Here is a 20,281-nt window from a genome sequence, read left to right on the forward strand (position 1 = left end):
GTATTGTCTCCTTTGTATTTGTTGCCCTTCACATCCTATTGGGTCAAGGATGTTATCTGATTATAATGATAAAGATTTCGGGACAGCACTATAATCATATAATCATAACTTGATTGTATTGTATATTGACGGTATATAATCATCACTTGAACTCAAATTATCTTCGTTTACTATGCCATTAGATTCAATGTTTTCTTCCCCGGTTTCTTGGAGTTACTGAAATCTGCTGTGATGGTAAGGATTCCAGATTACAATAGGCACATAATTATTTCTCGAACACGAATAGAAAGGATCTTGTTTCTTTTCTGTACCGACTCAAAGTTTTATTATCATGGTTTCTCGGTGTTACATAATTTGATTAACTCGAGAACTCTTCTTGCCCTCTCGAAATCATTTTGAAATTCATAAGCAAACTGTATGAAACGAGTTGCTTGTCAGCAGCTACACTTCATTCGCTACTCTTTTGTTTTTTGTCACTTCTTAAAGAACTAAAACTGCTACTAAAAATGAAAAGTCAAAAACAAAAGGCTGTCTAAAAATAACTTCCATTTTCGCGGACTATTTGACAAAAATGTAATTTGATAATTTTGCTCGGGAGTAAGAAGTGAATAGACATTTCAGTTCCCTTATAAATAATTATTTAATATTTTATTCATTTGTTTTTTGAAATAACGAAACAATATTGTGCTTTCAGTTTAAAAATTACGTACCCCAGCTTAAAGCAATGTTAGTCACTCAAACGTATTTTTGAAAATTCATCTAAGTGTTCTTGTTATAACAAAATACTTTGGCTTGAGTAATATTTACCTGTACCTTGGGCAGAAAGTACTCATACATATGCACTATACTTAGTAGAATGTTCATTTCGTATTAACAAAAAGAAGAATGTTTTTAATATATGTAAGTGATTATTATGGGATAGTTGTTGATATGGACATGTTTTATGGTTACCTAGTCAGTGAATTTGTGTACTTAACAGTTTTAAGAAAAGGATATTATAAGTTATATCAAATAATAAACCAGTTTTAACATCGTTTATAGATTTTGTCATTCTTGTTAAAAAGGTGAGATTAATGGTATTTAAATATCGAAGCTAATATTTTTATGTCCAAGAAATACTACCACTTCAGATTTTTTTTCCCTCAGCAAACGAACCAGGTTTACGACTATCTTTTTGATAAGTCGTTGTAAAAATTTGGTTTACCTCACCCGGGACTTTGTAAATTCAATTCCCGAAGAAGAGTAAGGTGGAATTTACTTTTATACTACAGTTAATGAATACGAACTTAACCATATTGCGAAGTGGTAAAGTAATCATAAGAAAAATAGACAACGAAACAATGCAGCAGGAATCAAATACTAGTGACAGCGATGAGACTAGTGTAACACCAGGATTGGCATCGGAAGATATCTTGTTAGCTTTACAGCGACAAATAATGCAGATGTCTACCGAGATAAAGCAGACCATAGAGCAGAAGTCTGACGAAGCTAACAAGCAAAATGAAGAATTAAGTAGACGAATGGAACAGAAGTTTGACGAAGCTAACAAGCAATATGAAGAATTAAAGCAGACCATGGAACAGAAGTTCAACGAAGCTAACAAACAAAATGAAGAATTAAAGCAGACCATGGAACAGAAATTCAACGAATCTAACAAGACCATGGAACATAAGATAGAACTGAAGTTTGACGAAGCTAACAAGCAATATGAAGAATTAAGTAGACGGATAGAACAGAAATCAGATGAAACGAAACAGACAATTGTCCAGGTGGTGAACGACATTTCCTCACAGTTCGAGGAAAAGTTAAAAAGGATATCCGATGATTGTCAAGAAAAGCACAATCACCAAAACCAAGAAATTAGTGCTTTAAAAAAAGATTTAGAAGTAATAGAATCTTCCATTAAACAGCAAAAGATCCAGGTCAGCAACAATTCTAATAACATACGTGTAAATACACAGTTGTTAGCTACTATTCAGGAAGAGATTAGAACGTTACAGGCTAAAGACAACATTTGCCGTAATAACTTGGGTAGTGATCGCTTTGAGTTTCCCCACTCACCAGAGATGACTTCGCCTTCGCCGGGGTCTGATGAAGATATTATACTAGAAGAAAGTTGTCCGAAGAGTACTGATGAGCGAAACATAGATGGTGTCACGACACAGCACGTCACGGATAGGAACTATCACTCAACAAGAACAAGGAATGAGAAAAAGAAGGTAAAATTAAGTGTTAAGATGAGTGAAATCCGAGCTATGAGCAAATTCAGTGGTAAGTGTAATGAGAATGCTACTTCTTTCTTAGAGAAATTCCAAGACGAATGCAATATAATGTGTATCGATCGATCACAATATATGAAATTAATACCCCATGTATTACTCCCACCTTGTTCCTTATGGTTTAAGGCAATACGTGATCACATTAGTTCATATGAGGAATTCAAAGCGGCATTGATCGCAAATTATGAAAATGACTTTTTGCTGGCAAATAGAGATGCCACCCTTAGAAATCAACACTTCAATCCTCGATTGCACAAATCTGTTGTAGAGTTTGTTGTAAATGTCTACAACGAATTAAAGGTCGTTAATCCTTTGCAATCGGAATCGAGAATAATAGCATCGATTCGAAATTTGCTTCCATTTAAACTGCAACAGATCTTATTTTCCACACAGTGTATGAGTTTCAGCCATTTATTGATGCTTGTCCAATGCTACGAAACTCAATACCATGCCATGAATCCACAATCAGGAATAGGTAAAAATAAGAATAATTCAGATCATTTGGTCATGACTTTTATATTCAGTCCCTTTGTCGAGCGACATTTTTATATAACAAAATACTTTGGCTTGAGTAATATTTACCTGTACCTTGGGCAGAAAGTACTCATACATATGCACTATACTTAGTAGAATGTTCATTTCGTATTAACAAAAAGAAGAATGTTTTTAATATATGTAAGTGATTATTATGGGATAGTTGTTGATATGGACATGTTTTATGGTTACCTAGTCAGTGAATTTGTGTACTTAACAGTTTTAAGAAAAGGATATTATAAGTTATATCAAATAATAAACCAGTTTTAACATCGTTTATAGATTTTGTCATTCTTGTTAAAAAGGTGAGATTAATGGTATTTAAATATCGAAGCTAATATTTTTATGTCCAAGAAATACTACCACTTCAGATTTTTTTTCCCTCAGCAAACGAACCAGGTTTACGACTATCTTTTTGATAAGTCGTTGTAGTGTCAGAGAAACGTATAAGCCAATACGTCTCTTTGGTGCTGAAAATTAAATAACTTCTTTCGGGACAGAAGAACGTATTGGCTGCAATTCTCCTCTTGCTCTAAGATCAGTCCGTAAATGGGAGACACCTTACAGCCAGTTAACGGTAAGGAGAAGAGATAGAGCTACGTCAATTTATCACCAAGTAGGCCTTCCAAAATTATGTAGGTATATAAAGAAAAACGAAAATATGGTGTTTGGAGTTACATCCCTCTTGTTCTCATGTGACGACGTGCTTATTCCGTAAAGAATAAGAAAACTCGATTTAGGGCCGTTCAAAAATTGTGTTCCCTCTGATTCAAAAGCTCCAATGTATTTAATTCAATCAAACCTTTTATGTATGCCTTTTATCCTGAGAACGATATATAGTGTGCACAAAGGAAAACTATCACTTAATGCAGTATGATGTGTTTATTCTGTTAAAAACACGAAATCTCGATTTAGAGGTTGTTCCAAAATGTTGTGGCCCCTTATCCAAAAAGTAATTATTGTTCCTAAAATCCTTGATTTAGATTTACCCTTACGGTTAACTTGAACTATACGTTATTCACTTTCCCACTATACGCAATTACATTATACGTAACTCACTATACGTAATTGCGTGCAGTTCTTCGTTTAAATTGGCCAAATTTCAACGCTTAAGTCAAGAAGGTTGCGTTTTTCTATTTGTATGTACAAAAATGATTTATTTTTGTTTAGTTTAAGAGTAGAGTTTATTTAGTTATTTATTTAATTATTTATTGTTGTAAAGCAATTCATTATCAATAATGTCCTGATTTGTATGTAATTACATATTGTTTCCTTCATATGTAGGTTCGTCAAATCCTTAAATGTTTGTGATTCAGACCTGTAGGGTGCTTCAACTCAAGTTTCATATTACATATTTGGACCAATACTACATATTTCTTTGGTTTCTACATATTTTTTTTTTTACATAAAACTGTCTTAAAATTTTGCGTTAAGTGATATTTTAATTTAAACTAAAAGCAATAAACTCTCCAACTGTGCAAGTCTTGCATCTAGATTCTATTTTGAGATGTCTATCTTTACGTTTCTTTACCGAAAGAAAATTCTCTCTGTCTTTTTTTTATATGTCAAACCACGTTTCGCAGAACTTTCGCCGATAACAGAAGAAATATAAGAAGAAGCAAGTAAAGATCCTCCCTCCGGATTACATTAGCAGCGCCCTTTATTCTCAACTCTGGAGTAAGACAGATCACGTGCCTGACAGACGACTGGCCAGGAAATTCCTAAAATGAAGTCTATTTGATTGTTATCGGAGATCGGACGGGAAGAAAGATGAGAGCAAATTCTTCAAATCAAGTTAAAACTCTATGCTAGTGTGCTTCCAGGAATTTATTGCAAGAGTTCGTTCCAAGAAGCTGGCGACCACGGCAAAATCATAGCAGGTAACCTATGTTTTCAAAGAACTTTGCTTCTTTAACTGAATGACAGGAGGAGAGTACTCTAGTATTGTAGTTGCAAAACGCACGTGTTCTGTATTGACCATCGAAGTTAGAAATGGCTCCATTTGCCACAACTTTATCCGCGAAATTGCGGTCATGAGTAACTATCCATGATTCGTTTACTACGGACAGTAAAGTGGTGTTGTGCAAAGTGTGTGATAAAAAATTGGATGTTAGAGCAACATGTACGAAGTGTACTCCATGCAAGAAAAAATGTGCGAACAACAAGTACTCTCGACAGAAATGCATCAAGATACTTTAGCGAGTGAGTTTTTCAAAGACTTTTGGCAAGCAATGATAGAAGCAAACATTCCTTAGAACAAAGTTCAAGTGCTAAAATACCGTGCTTTTCTGCAGAAGTACTGCGGGCCCTCGAATTCCTGACGAGTCCACTCTTAGAAAGTGTTATCTCGAAGTGTGTTATAGGTAAGCTATAGATACCATTAGGGCAGAAATTGATAGTAAATATATTTAATTTTTTGTGGATGAAACAACAGACCTTTTGGGACGTTATGTAGCAAATTAAGTGATTGGAATGTTTAGGGAAGATGCTCCATGTAAATCCTATCTTATTGCGAGTAAATTGTTGAAACGCACGATTCATTCCACGATTGCTCGCTTTGTAAAACGATGGTCTTAAAGTTTTGTGGCCGGGAGGAGTTCAGGAAGAAAAGTCCTTGTTCTCTATCAGAGCCGTAGCTAGGGGGGCAGCGGGGCAGTCGCCCCGGGCGCTGACAGCAAGGGGGCGCCGAACGAGCAAGAAGAAAGGAAAAATTTTAGACGATAGTAAAAAACGGAGCGCCTCGTGAAAGTGTTGGCGCCCTAATAAATCAATATTGTTGTTGGTTTAGAAAGAAATGGATTTGGTAAAAAAAAATTCTTGCTCGCTTCGCTCGCAACCCAAACAAAGTATTTCCATAAGAGTCACAAGCTTTTACTTATTACTTAAAGGAAGTTATTATATAATATTTGTTAATGATGATGTGATATACAAGGTGCGATCTAGTGTTACATTTCACAAATTTTTTTTAATGTAAAAGAATCGAAATTAAAATGCTATTTGTGTGGTCACATACAGAATATAATTTCAAAAGTTTACAATTTTTGTTGGAAATTAATGATGTTACTCATTTCGAACATTTTAAAAGCACAGCGCTTTTGATGTATTGAAATTTCATTTCTTATCGATAGTGTGAAACGTAAATAGTTGTAAATTTCCATAACTGTTCTCAAAGTTGACCTGTATACCAACCGAAGGTAATTTTGCCAATTTTAACGAAAAGTACGAAATAAGCGTCTTGAAAACTGCTCTTATTTGTAAAAAAATGTATAATGATCGGTTTTGGTTGTTGCAAGTCTGTACAAGAAAAGTGCAATGTGCGCTTTCTCATTGTTTCTGTTTAGCATGCCTCAAGGCAAGAGAAAACCGTTCATGGCAGTTTTGTACAGTTATAACGCTATTCGAATTTCGCTAATCTTTTTCAATAGTGTGTGTGTTTTCGCTTGTTGCTATATCTATCCAGAACCTTAGGATAAACATGAAATTCGAAGAGAGCGCTATGATTAATACAAACAGAATTGTTTGTTTCCCGCTCCTGCACAAAGAGTCCGTGCTATTTTATTTTTAAATTTAGCTTCAACAGAGCAGACACACAGTTTGCAAGGAAGGAGTATTGTTAAGTCACCTTTTGTGTAGGTGTGTTTACGAAACCGAGCTTTCTATCGTTGTATTTTTAGTCTGTTTTTGTTTTCAAAGTTATTTTTTGAATTTTTAATTAATACTTAGACTGTTATAGTATATACTTAATAATGCCTCCTAAAAAACTTTCTGGTGCTCAAAACAGAAAAAAAAGAAGATGCAGGCCAACGAAGACATGAGAAGTGCAAAGCTTTTGAAGACGTTTATGAAGAAGATATCCACTGATGGCAACGAAGATTCTTCCGATTCACGTTCAGATTCGCCAGAAACTCAAAGAACACAACAGGAAGAAGTAAGTAATATATTTCTATAAAGTTTCATATTCTATATTTTTAGATCTATGAGTTACATCACTTGCCATGACTTTTGATGATAAAACAATATTTGAATGTTACATTCTTTTAAAAGAATATCAGATCAGCTGCATCAGTTAGGTGCGGGTAGAATAAACTTCAGATTATTTAAGACCCACTTCATGCAACGAGACTAACAGGAATCTAAGGCTTTCAATTAGCTCCAACCGAGTTTCTGATTATCAACCAAACGATTGTAACCATTTAGCTACCCTAGCTGCAACCTACATTGTAGACATAAATTCAGACACGTATTTTCGTGGTTTATTTATTTATTTATTTATTGCTTGTTCGATATAAATATTCAAATATATGACCTGTAGCCTAGTCAATACTTTGAGAAGCAACAACATTAATAATACAATTTTTTGCAACATTGTGTAATAATACAATTTTTTTGCGACGGAGGATAGTCGGAAAACGTATTTTCGCAAAATGACCGTCTTTTTTTTTTTACCAAGATGGCATCTGACAAGGCAGCACGAAGTGTCGAAAGCGACACTTTTTTTCATCGTTTCAATGGAGTGAGTGGTCGTAATAATATAATTTTGATCGCGTTGAATTTGTTTCATCCAGGAGTGGCTAGCTACTGGAAATAAAATCGCACCGCTCTGATAATGTTGAAGAACCAAGTTTTCGGTGACCACCGTAGTTATAATTTGTTCCCTGTGTAGATTTAGTAAATAGTGTCATTACATTCCTCCCCCTAGAAATTTGTCATCACACGCCATTGCTCTGTACAGAAAGTAATATAAATTTTACTACTTACTTCAGCATCATAAGTTTAAAATGATAATATAAAGCTATTTCAACTTGTTAAATAATGTTATTTTGCTTTCAGAGCACATCTGCTGGGAATACAGAATGCGATGCTTTTCAACCCGGATGTTCTCTTCTCGTTCACGAATCAAGTGTTGGAGAAAGAAGAAGCAGTGCTTCCTATAAGCCATCAGACACTGCACAAGAAAGTGGTCCAACAGATCCTTCATTGCTTGGGAAAATACAAGAAACACAAGAGGAAACAGTGTTTCCACAAGTTGTCGCTTCATGTGATATAGGGTTGGTGCCTTTTCAGCAAAGACAGCAAGACTCAGTTAGATGTTACATAACAGAGAATAGTGTAGAGTTCCAGAACAAGGATGCGGACTACACCAGAGAAACAGAACACGATGATGGGCGGTATTTTTCAAAAAGGTGGTTTACTCGTACACTTCCAAATAATGTTGAAGTTGAAAGAACATGGTTAGCATATTCTCCAAGCAAAAAAAGTGTGTATTGTCTTTCTTGTTTCTTATTCGCAAAACCTGATTCGTCACAGTTTTGCCGTGCTGAAGGATTTTCCCACTGGTGTAAACTTAATGCGAGAATTACGGATCACGAAATTTCACCGATCCATAAAAATGCTTTCGACGAGTGGAGGCAGCTATTCTCTCGTTTGAAAAATAGGACTGCTATTGACAACGAACTACAACAGCGAATTGTGAGTGAAACTAGCAAATGGAGACATATACTGCGAGCAATATTAGACTGCATTTTGTTTCTGGCATCAAGAAATCTTGCATTACGAGGCAGCGATGATGTTTTGTGGAAGAAAGCTGATGGAAACACAGGACAACATGCAAATCTATTGGATCTGTTCATGTTGTTAGCGAAGTATGATGATGTATTAAAATCTCACGTTTCAAAAATTATGCACTCCCCATCAGCTCTTGCTGTGGCATATTTATCTCCACAAATTCAGAATGAACTTGTCTACTTAGCTGGAAATTGTGTACGTCAGGCAATAATTGAGGACATTAAAAAAGCAAAATATTTTGCCATTTTGTATGACTCGACTCCAGATGTAAGTCACAAAGAGCAGATGTCCCAGATTTATCGTTATATTACAATATCTTCTTATGGAGAGTGCAAAATTGAAGAAAGTTTCGTAGGATTCATTACTACGAACAACAAAACTAGAGCTACCTTAACTGAAGACATTTCACGTGCTGTTCAGAATGATGGCCTTCCCATGTCAAATTGCCGTGGTCAGTGCTTTGACAATGCCAGTACTATGTCGGGAAAGTACTCGGGTGTTCAAGCTCGCATATCTCAGCGGTGTCCTGCCGCTCGTTATGTTCCTTGTGCATCGCACTCATTAAATTTAGTTGGTGTTCACGCTGCATCAGTGGAAATAGAAATTGTCAATGGATTTGGGGTAATTCAAAATGTTTACAATTTTTTTAGTAAGTCAACGCATCGCTGGGATACTTTAAAAAATCATATTCATATTACTGTGAAGGGACATTCAGCAACCCGGTGGTCTTCGAAGCAAAATGCAGTACATGCTGCTCTAAGCACCCAATTTCCGGATGTCTGTGCTGCTTTGGAAGAACTTTCGGACTTTTCAAAAGAAACCTCCGAAACTGTAAATGGTACCAAGTGCCTCCTATACAGTCTTAAGAAGTTTGATTTTCTTGTGTTTTTATTCTGCTGGAATGATATCCTTGATTCTGTCAACAACATTAACCTACGACTGCAAGAAAAGACAGTTACTGTAGATATAACTGTCAGTCACTTACAGGGACTGAGGAGCTACTTTGCTACCAACCGGGAAAGAATTGTGACCAAGGCTATTGAGAAAAGCAAGGAGATCTGCAATGATATGATGATCACAATTGAAGAGCCTCGTCCGAGAAAGAGAGCCAAGTTTTTTGACGAAGTTACAGAGGATGAATCTGTACTCATCAATATAAAAGACAAAATAAGACAGATCTTGTTTTGTGCGTTGGATTCACCGCTTAACTTAAAACCACGAATTATTTTGTTTTGCCCTAAAATTATGAAAACGAATATATTCGTGCAAAGAAAAAAGATCTAAATATTAATTTAAACGACGAATCCTTACGTTCGCCATACGCAGCTGAGTGTATGGGTGTTCGCTAAATATTGGTAAGATTCATTTAACTATTTTTGGCTAATATTTTGCATTGAACTCCAATGCTTATTAACGAAATGACTAAATTGAAATAGCACATTTACATTGTACCGAAAAAAAATATAAAATTTGGAACGACTTTTGCGAAAAAAAATATAAGTTAAGCGGTTCAATTACATTACAAATACCTGATCGATTCCAGCGCATGAACGGAGTTTTGGAGGATTTTTCAGTAATTATTCCAAGTAATATGGTAGTTATGTCAGAAGAAACATTGAGGAAAGGTGTCTCTGATCTGGCCTTATTGGACCCTATGGATATTAAGGGAGGTGAGTTGCTTCAAGAACTGTTGTTCTTTAAATACCATGCGCAAGCATTTTTGAAAAACTTTCACTTGGAAAGTTTGTCAGAATTGTCCCCTCTTGCTGCTCTTACGTTAATTCACAAAATATCATGTCTTGAGTTATACCCTAATTTTGTCACTGCATTGAAAATACTTTTAACATTGCCTTGCTCTATTGCATCTTGTGAAAGGAGTTTTAGCAAGCTAAAGCTTATAAAGAATTACTTGCGCTCATCTTGTGTCAAGAAAAACTTACTAAACTCGCTATTTTATCTGTTGAAAAGCTTTCGTGTTCAGTCACTTGTGTTCGACGACGTTATAAATGATTTTGCTGCTCGGAAGGCAAGAAAAGTTAACCTGTAGCGTGGTTCTCACACGAGAAACCTTTTCGTTCTAAAATAATTGTTCACTGTGTTCATTTTTTAAAACCATTTCAGTTTAAATTTTTATTGTTTGTTGATTTCATCAGATTTGTGTAATAGTGTTCCAGTGTATTTGAAGTAGTGTTATGTGAATAACAACACTGTATTACATTAATTATTTTACTTATATTTTTCTACTGCCTAAGAAATATATACTGTTCATACGCTAAAGTATTTTGTATTTATAAGTTTTGTTTTTAAGGATTTTTTATAATATTGATTTTTCTATTTGCGGCGAAAGACATTATTTTAGGGCAGCATAACAACAAATGTTGCTCCTTAAAAAAACAACTTGGTGAGATGAGTGTAGGGGGCGCCAAATTCTTATCTCGCCCCGGGCACAGAAATCTCTAGCTACGGCTCTGTTCTCTATACAAAAAATGCAGCGCACCTGTTAAAAGCGCTGCACATGTAAAACCGGCTAGAGCACTTACAGTTTTTTTACCCTCACTTAATTCATTTCACCTGTATGGCCCACGCTCTTCACCGTGTTGCTGAAGAGGTGAGAGACAACTTTTGTGAAGTAAATCAACCAGTTTCTTCCACGTTCTCAGACGTTCCACTTCCTCCGGAGCCTGTGCTAACGCGATTTGGTACTTGGATGCATTCAGTACATTTTTACAATAAACATTTTCAAAACAATTAAGCCTGTTATTCATTCATTTCCATCGGAATCTGCTGTCAGTTGGCATTGCTCAGAAACTGTTTAATAACTCAAAAGTAGCGTGTGATATCGGATACATAGACAGCAATTTTTGTTGGCTATCTACAAGCGTTAAAAAGCTAGAGACTGTTGGGCGGCCTCTTCCGAAATTCTCCGAACTTTCGGAAAGGAATAGAATGTACAAAGTTCGTATATACCTGCAATTACTGAATAGCAAGTTTAGTCGCTTCGGGGCACTGCGGCATAACCTAAGGATAGATGAGCAAATGATTGCGTACCGTGGAAGGCACTCCGCTAAGAAGTTCATGAAAGGCAAACCCATAATATTTGGATTCAACTGTTGGTGCCTGGCTTCACATGATGGATACCTCAATGCTTTTGAAATATACGTCGGAAAGGACAATAATACAAGTCTTGAAGAAAACATAAATCTAGGATTGGGAGTAGTGCTGAATTTAATCAAAGTACTTGACGGAGCTAGTGCTCACCGTACATTTTTCGACAACTTTTTCAAATCCTCGAATCTTCTAACTGAAATGAAAAAGTTAGGTCTATCCGCTACCGGCAGGATCAGAGAAACCAGGACTGGAACCTGCCCATTACAGCCCTCGAAAGTCTTATCAAAGCAAGAGAGAGGTAACATTTATTACTGGTTTGAGGAGGATAAAGAAATACTCTTTGTTTGATGGAACGATAAATTCCATCGTGGCGGTCGCTAGGCCTACTAATTGTAGCAATGTTGAACCAATTTCAAATATGGGACGCTATTCTCGAATGAAGACCTAAAATAACAGTGCCATAGACAAATGTCATCAAATAGTATAATGCTAAAATGGAGGGATTCGATCTACTTGATAATGTGGTGTCGAATTATCGAATCAGAGTCCGAGGCAAGAAATGGTGGTGGCCGATTTTTGTGAACTTCATAGTGGAAATTTTAGCAGCTTGTACATCCCGAAGATAAAATATCACTTCTCCAATTTTGCAGGGAAATTAAATGCGATCTTCTGAACATTGCTCTTGCAGCTTCTCGACGCCACAGTGATGGATCTACAAGACGTAAAAGTAGATTTGCCGTTTAGATAGCTGTTACAAATACAACCCAACAGGTTCATCATATCAGAAAATTTGAAAAGGGTCAGCGACGTAGGTGTAGCGAATGTCATACTCAGACTGTATTTTTTTTGCCTCACTTGTGCTGTGCCATTTCATACAAAATGTTCAGAGGCATTTCATGTTATAAAATGAATCAATTTTGTACTCTCTTGCTAAAATGTAAATTTGTGTTGTGCTAAACACATATTTTGCTGTATTTAGAAAGTTATGTTATATGACATGACTAGTTATTATTTTATATTATTCTTATAAAATGGTCAATTTGGTGATGTATTAGGCAGCAGCGCAAATCTGCATTCAACATTGGGGGAACCGGAAAGACCGTTCCCATATATATGAGCGAATTTGAAAATATTTATGAAGTTGAACACCAATGCTACGGAGAGTTTTCTTCAATATTGGGAGGCGAGCAGGAGATGTGAGGCTCATTCTGGGGAGGGGGTTCAATTTCATCTCACTTTCCTTTGTGGCAATCGGACACAAGTCATCACATTTCTTCCCAGAAAACATATTTCAAACCGGATTATTGGGAGAAACAGTGTCCCAGTTCCAAGATTGAACGGGACATGTCCCCCTCATCCCCCGAGATTTGTGCCAGTGGTATTAGGTGTAGAATGGTTGGAATAAAATTTTCTTTTCAATTATTGTGTTGAAAAGTAAAGAAAAGTAAAGCAAAAACATACCGAATTGCAAGTTTTATAATTACTTCATTAAGTACCACTTTCCCGCTAACATTGCTGGAATGCAAAGACTTAAACTCAGTGAAGATATCGAGATAGGACAAAATAACATTTTAAATGAATATATATAGGAGCTTGATAGCCCATAATATGCAAAATCTCCAAATTTTGTACATTGAAATCAATAGCGGCAAAAAATGGTTTAACTCAGTTTGTAGAATACTACCATGTATAATGGGAAATTAATGCAATAGTAGAAATTGAAATGTGAAACGTTTTAAAGTCATAAAGAATGTGAAACCGGCTGAAGGGGTTTCTGCCTCTGCTCGGGTTACTTTGCACAGATTCAAATTACCGCTCAGATAGATAATTATTACTGCTGGAACATTCTACATTCTAAAAGTAGGTAAATCTCCTATTTAGGTAGATGCTGGAATGAATTTCTTGTTGCAAAATAAATTATGAACAGTGAGAAATCCAGAAAAAAGTAGTTTGAGAGTAGATCAAGTCACAAAGGGTTCACTTTTTTTTAAAGAAATTACTAGACTTTTGGAGAGTTTGAAGCCTAACGTTAGATTTTTAAGAAAAGAAATCATGTAATTTTCGATGGTTCTCAGCTTGAAAGTCCCAAACTAAGTAAATCTTCAACTGATTGCAGTTGATATAATATTTTTGGACGTAAGAAGTAACCAAGGAAAAATCAGTTCACGGGAATTTTTCTGTCTGTCCCTGAGTTGGCATTTTGTGAGACATATGCTAAACTATTAGTATGTGGTTCCTTTGCTGGTAACAGAAAATACACAATTTTCTTCACAAATGTTAGCAATTCATACAAATATCGACACGAGTATAACACAACCAGCGAACGAGTGCGGGCGGCCGGTTTTGGAACTAAAATGCAAGCAGCAGTGTTTCTAACCGGACTACTTGTAATCAATCTATCACAGTTCTTTCTGTCTTGTTCGTAATAAACCACTTCACGCATATGCTCAAGTCAGGGGCGGAGCGATCGGGGTCTTGAGTAAGAAAATTCTTTTGTATTGACATCATATTCGGATGTACTTCGAAAGCTTGGTGAGAGAGAGAGAACTGATAATCTTTCACCGCCACACTCCTAACCGTTTCCCCAGGGGTCCTGGGTCCACCCCTTGATTGAGATGGTACATAAAGATAATTTTGTCTAATCTCTGTCATTATTTAGCATGGTTTAGTATTTTAAAAAAAACTATATTTCTGCCACATTTTGAAAACTTTATTTGAAAGTTTTCAAAATGTGGCAGAAATATCTTTTTTTTTTTTAAATTACTAAACCATGCTAAATAATGACAGAGATTAGACAAAGTTATTTTTATGTACCATCTCAATCAGGGGTGGACCCAGGACCCCTGGGGAGACGGTTAGAAGTGTTGCATTGACGGCGGAGGGGGAGCGATTAAAATGGGGTGCCTGATAATTGAAGGTTCCTTATAACTCCAGTAAAATTTAGACAAAATCTCTGAATTACGTAAAAAAAAAGAAAACATACAAAATACATTTTCAGGGTAACTCTTACAGCCATTACGTTATTCTAAGATTAATGTTACTTCTGAAATTTATTAGAGCGAATATGTATTTGAATAACAAAACCACTTTCATAAGTTTTTCAAAGTATCAAGTTTGAAAAGAACGAAGTTTGTCTTCCATTGTTATCTCATTGCTCAAAGATACCGGTGATGAAGTAATTGGCTGGAAATCAATCGGCCGTTTCTTACATCAATTTATAAAGAAGATGAGTGTCAATGTTAGATATGTCACTTCAGTATTTTTTTTTTTTTAAAAAAAAGCCACCCAACCTCTTGCAACCATGCGTAGCGCATTTTAATACTTACCCTTGAAATAAAAATACAACTGAATAAAGACGATTGACTTTGCCTTTGAATTTCATATGTGAATAACAATATAGGACTTTTCAGATAGAGGACAGGGAGGAGCAGGTTTTATTAAACAAGACAGTACATCTGATATGTTTGAACTATAGGCAACTTGTGTTTACGGGCTAAACTCAGTCCTCTGAAGTCAATCGACAAATACCTTTAAGATGTTCAACAGAATAACGTATCAGCATTATTATATACTACAGACACAAATATAACACTAGGCTCCCAAGTTTCAAAATTATATTGTGTGTGAAAACAGTTAGTAGATTTAATTCTTTGTGACTTGATAGCTAAAATCTGAGAGAAATTCAGAGTTAGTCCAGAGGTAATTTCTTTCCTCATAAATAAAATTTGTGTGCTGAAGCAATGATACTTACTCTTACACTACCCATACGCTGATGTTTTATCAATACTTTTATTCGAACTCTACCAAAGGGCTGAATTTCTATAATGATCCTAAAAGAAGGGTGCACTGAACCAAATTGTACAAATCAATCCCTAAAGGCAAGCTATCCAATCCCATAAATCTTTAAAAAATGAAGGAAAAATTTCTTCACCTCCTTTTCCCAATTTCATTTCTCGAACAAAAAAAATGAAATTTCTTTATTTTAACGTCCCACGATTATGTTGTTTATGCTAGAGGAGACAGATGATTAATGAAAGTGAAAGATTGTAAAATTAAATTTTGTTCTCTCAATGGGAATCAAATCCAGAACCACATACAATAAAAGCACATGCGCTGGCCAATAGACCAGCGGAAAGGACTTTCACAGTTCTCGAGAGGAAACGTTTCGAGATTCCTCCCTGGCTAAAACTCGAAAAAATAATTTATTTGTCAATCGATAAACATACACTTAAACAACAGCATCATGAGCCTTAACCTTAATTTGATTTAAACTTACTGTTACAAGATATTGCGCAAAACTCTAAGCTATCAACCCAAAATTAATCTTTTAGTCACTGATATTGTCATTCCTGCGTTTTACAGGCTGCTACTGTTTTATAATGAAATCGAATAAAACGTAATCAATTTTTATACAATCTGCTTAATACACGGTAGAAGCTCACTGAATTGTTAACTGTGCTATGTTGTTCTTAAATTGGTAATTTCCATTCATAAATCACTATTCACAATACATCAGCATTACTTCAGGAATGGTTTACTACAATACATACATAAGTTACGGCGTATTTTATTAAGCGTAAAAAGATTAGACTATGCATAACATCTAAACTGCAACTTTAAAAAACCGTTGGATACACTGCAAAGTGAAACTCTTCGCTCCCCTGTCCCACCGCGCTTGCCAAGAAACTGATGTAAACACAACAGTAGCGCCATCCTCCCAAAACCGCACAGCTATCCTGGTCAGGCTATACCCTCATTCTAATATCAATATTTGTTGACAAGATGCAGTGGGTCGACTGATGCCAGGTCCCTCGGTGGTCCCTCTTTTATTTGTCCTCTTCGGGTCCTTTCGTGAGGCCCGTCTTCTTTCGGCTTCATGAGGTGTTTAGGTTCTTTAGTTTAGGGTTTCAACGAAAAGTTCAGGCATTTTCATACACTAAAATTTTCTTTCTTGTCACTTTGTCGAATTTGAACTTCAGAGAAGTCCTACATATTTATACAAAAGAATCGAATTAAAGCATTTGTACGTTGTTTCGAACTCTTACTACAAACAGTTTCCAGTACTATCAAAAGTCGAAAGAATATCCTTGGTCTCCCTCTTACAGATTAATTTAAATGGTAAATCTGGTTTGTGTACAGTATACTGCTTAAGTGGAGAATTTGTTCTATCGCTCATATGTTTCAAACTACGCAATTTTAAAATATTTCTCATATTTTCAATATTTCTCATTTTCTGCTCTTTATAAGTAAAAAAAGTTGATCCTCGAAGTATGATTCTTAGAACTTTTATCTTTCATTTGGTACAAGGAATCGTCTATCGTAAATTGGTCACTGAATTTCTTTATCGTACTGTATAGAACAAAACGTAGTCATCATAGTGTGTTTTCCAACTATGACCCAGATGCGTTTATAAAATATGTCATAACTTTGTTTTAAACGTGCTCCCCAAATAGAAGTGTTCCAAATACATACTATATTCAGAAGGAAGGCTTTCTTGACATTAAGGAACACATTGTGAAGACTATTTTACCGATTTTCTCCTTAACATCTTTACTGAAAGAGTTTATAGGTGTTTTTTACAGTGTGCCCAAGATTACCTTTAATTACACTAGCCTGCGAATTTTAACTTTTGGATCATTGCATGAGGTATAGTATGCCACGTTTCATATTTCGGGTGTACCGAATTCAGAACAAAAGTCGGTTTAATTATTGCACATCAGGCTTTCTTGCAAATTGCATATTAACATTGCCAATATCAATGTATCTAATGGTTTATTACTATTCATAACAGTGCTACGAATACTGGTACACTTACTAATATAAACAATATTAACATCTATTATTTGTATTTCTAGTGCTGTATGCGACAGTAAGTTAACTCGTAATTACGATATTAGAAACACAAGGCAAGAAAATGGGGAGAAAAAGAAGCAATGTTTATGGATAAGCATTCACTATAAAACAGTAAGACTCTTAAAGCAAGCAAACGCAAACTCCATAGTGTTTTATAATTTGTGCTCTCATCTGCGCCATTTTAAATGAGGAAATAACACACCCATAGGTCATGACATGCAGCACAAATATCCACACTAGTGGGTTTTACGCCTCTTCCCTGAGAAACTGAGTCTTGTCGCGGCACGCTTGTGACTAGTGGCACAATCTTCTCTGCAACAACTATCACTAGTCTGCAAGCATGTTGCAATTTCACTTTCCTTGATAACGACGTTCGAGTTCCTTGAGGTCCTGATGAAATTTCTCTCCTTGTTACTCACTCACGACTCCAAGATTGTCTGGAAAATAGTCCAAATTGGAAAACAGCATATGCACTTTCAAACTCATGTTACAACCCAATTCTTCACATCACAGTAGCATTCTTCCCACCACGTCTTGGGTCCTTTCTGTTGCCAAGATAGTTTTTCGCTACATCTCGGAAAGCTTGCCATGCTGAACGCTCGTCCTGGTTCATGACATTTTCAAAATTTGGGTCACCAAAAAGTTTCCTAATATCTGGACCATCGAAGATGTCCTCTTTAATTTTTGCATTACTGATGCCAGGAAATTTTTGACACAGGTATTTCAGGCACTCACCTACAGTATCTAGAGCTTTTACGAATGCTTCAAGTCAAGCTTAATGTGAAGGGGAGGTAACAGTATATCATGTGTATTAACAAGACTTGCGCGTTGTAAGTTTTTCGAACCAACATTCCACTGCCTATCTGGCCATTCATTTTGAGTCCAGTGGACTGCCCTGCCTGACTGTCCCACTCACACAGAAAACATGGGAATTTGGTATAGCCTGACTTTTGACCCAACAGAAGGACGATGACTTTAAAATCACCACATATTTGCCATTGATGTTCGTGGTACTTTATCTTGCTCAATATCAAATCAAGGTTGTTGTAGCTTTCCCTCATGACAACAGAATAAGCAACTGGAATGGATGCTGGCTAGTTTCCGTTGTGTGGTAGTACACAGATCAAACTCCGCTTGGAAGCATCGATGAAAATCTTCATTGGGATCGATCATAGTCAGGCGATCCTAATTCTAGTATTAACTCCGGAATGTTATTGGAAAATACTATATTATCTTCTGCAGAAAAGACAGCAGCAAATTCTTGTTCACGATGCCTGTACCAATAGTACGTCATCTCAGGCATCAACAGGTTTCTCTCCTTTAGTCGTGATCCCAGTAGTTCGACAGATTCCTTTGTGAGACCAAGGTCACGAACTAAATCATTTAAACCACTCTGTTCGAAAATTATAGTCTCTGTTGATTCTTGTGGTCAAAGTCCGAATCGTCATTGTTGTCACTAGGAGATTCGGAAGAGGCTTCGATTAATTGGTTTGGTGGCTGTGGGACAAGTATGTCAGGACCATGGGATATTGGTAGACTGACGGATGGAATTGTAGTTGGGTAAGCAATTTTAGCCCTGTTCCTACTGTTGAAACCTTTAACATTCACAGAACAAAAGTAGCAATTGGTGCAATGGTTAGTATGTTCACTCCACACCGTGGGGATTCCAAACAGCAATGCTCGTCTGTCACCTTTCATCCATTGCCTCAGTTGTTCGACAAAACTTGTGGTGCCCAAGACTTGTCCTGATCTCTCAATGCTATACCAAAATACGCAAGATAAGCCTTTCGCACAAAGGAGGTTACATTGCGCCGTTGATTCATGGGCACAAATGTCCCACTAATAGAAGATAATATATCTGGATTCATAGGCGCCGACTTTGGGGGGGCAGGGCATTTTTGGCCCCCCAATATTTAAAGGTGGGGTCCTCACCCCCCAATATAATCCAGTTGAGGAAGAATTACCAAAGAGGAGCAAGAATTTCTGTCGTAAATTACGTCGTGCCTTTAATTCAATATTAGGAACAGCCTTCTTATTCGATAAAAAGCACCGTTTTCAAATCGGCGTTTAACCTTTTTAGGATTTCCACTTTTTGAGGTAAATTTTAGACTTTCACTTAAACAGCTACTGCTTCCTTACTATTTATCGTAGGATCGTGGTTCATATCTCGTTTTTCTCAGGATATATCATAGTTTCCAACGGTACCACTCTCTCATCCGTATTATACACCAGAAATAAGAAAAGTGAAAAAAAATATGAGATTTTTTAAATCGAAATTTTTATGCCCTTCTGGCCCGGGCCTGGGTTCACGTAGGGATCTGAATCTTTTTTTAAAAAAATCTTGTTATATACATAATACGTGCACAAAATTTCGTTCTTGTATCTTGAAAACTGAGGTTGGGAGAAATTTTTGGAAGTCTGAAGGTGACCCATGTTTTCATATGTGTATATAAATAGAGGAAGTTCGGGTATTATGGAATAGTCGGATAATATGGAATACCTCATAAGCTTGCCTGTGATGTGTTACTTCCAAGCGGAGAGGAAAGAAACTACTACCTCAAATCTCCATGATGCCCTACAGTCAGTCTCCATGTGATTGTGACATTCGTTGTGTTGGTAGACGTGAAAATCTGATTTCTTATTCAGGAATACTTTTACAGGTAAGTGGTTTACAACCTGTATTTTCCTATGGAAATGTAATAGAACAACAATTCTTTATCTACTATGACGTTGGATGTACAGAATGGTAGTTTGATAAGCGCCATTATACTATACGCCTTCGAATCCGTTTAACAACTCTTTCGTTTCCAAGCTGGCGTGGAGGGCAATATGGAATACCCACAAGAAAAGGATGGTATTTCGTATTCCGTATGGTATTCCGATTACAAAAATATCTATCGGTATTGGGCAATTAAACATACATTTATGATAACAACAATGTT

At 36.2% G+C, this 20,281-nt stretch overlaps 1 protein-coding gene across 1 annotated transcript; it reads left to right on the plus strand.

The window, feature by feature from the left end:
• Window positions 1–6,606: 6,606 nt before the first annotated feature.
• Window positions 6,607–18,698, plus strand: LOC145680970 (zinc finger MYM-type protein 1-like). Its single transcript, XM_081752190.1, has 5 exons — window positions 6,607–6,741; window positions 7,644–9,521; window positions 9,922–10,048; window positions 17,342–17,355; window positions 18,582–18,698. Exons 1-5 carry the CDS (start codon window positions 6,607–6,609, stop codon window positions 18,696–18,698), a joined length of 2,271 nt encoding a protein of 756 aa, XP_081608316.1.
• The last annotated feature ends 1,583 nt before the right edge of the window (window positions 18,699–20,281 follow it).

This window comes from Thermobia domestica, chromosome 1, assembly GCF_964235325.1.
Source record: "Thermobia domestica chromosome 1, izTheDome1.hap1.1, whole genome shotgun sequence".
NCBI lineage: Eukaryota > Metazoa > Arthropoda > Insecta > Zygentoma > Lepismatidae > Thermobia > Thermobia domestica.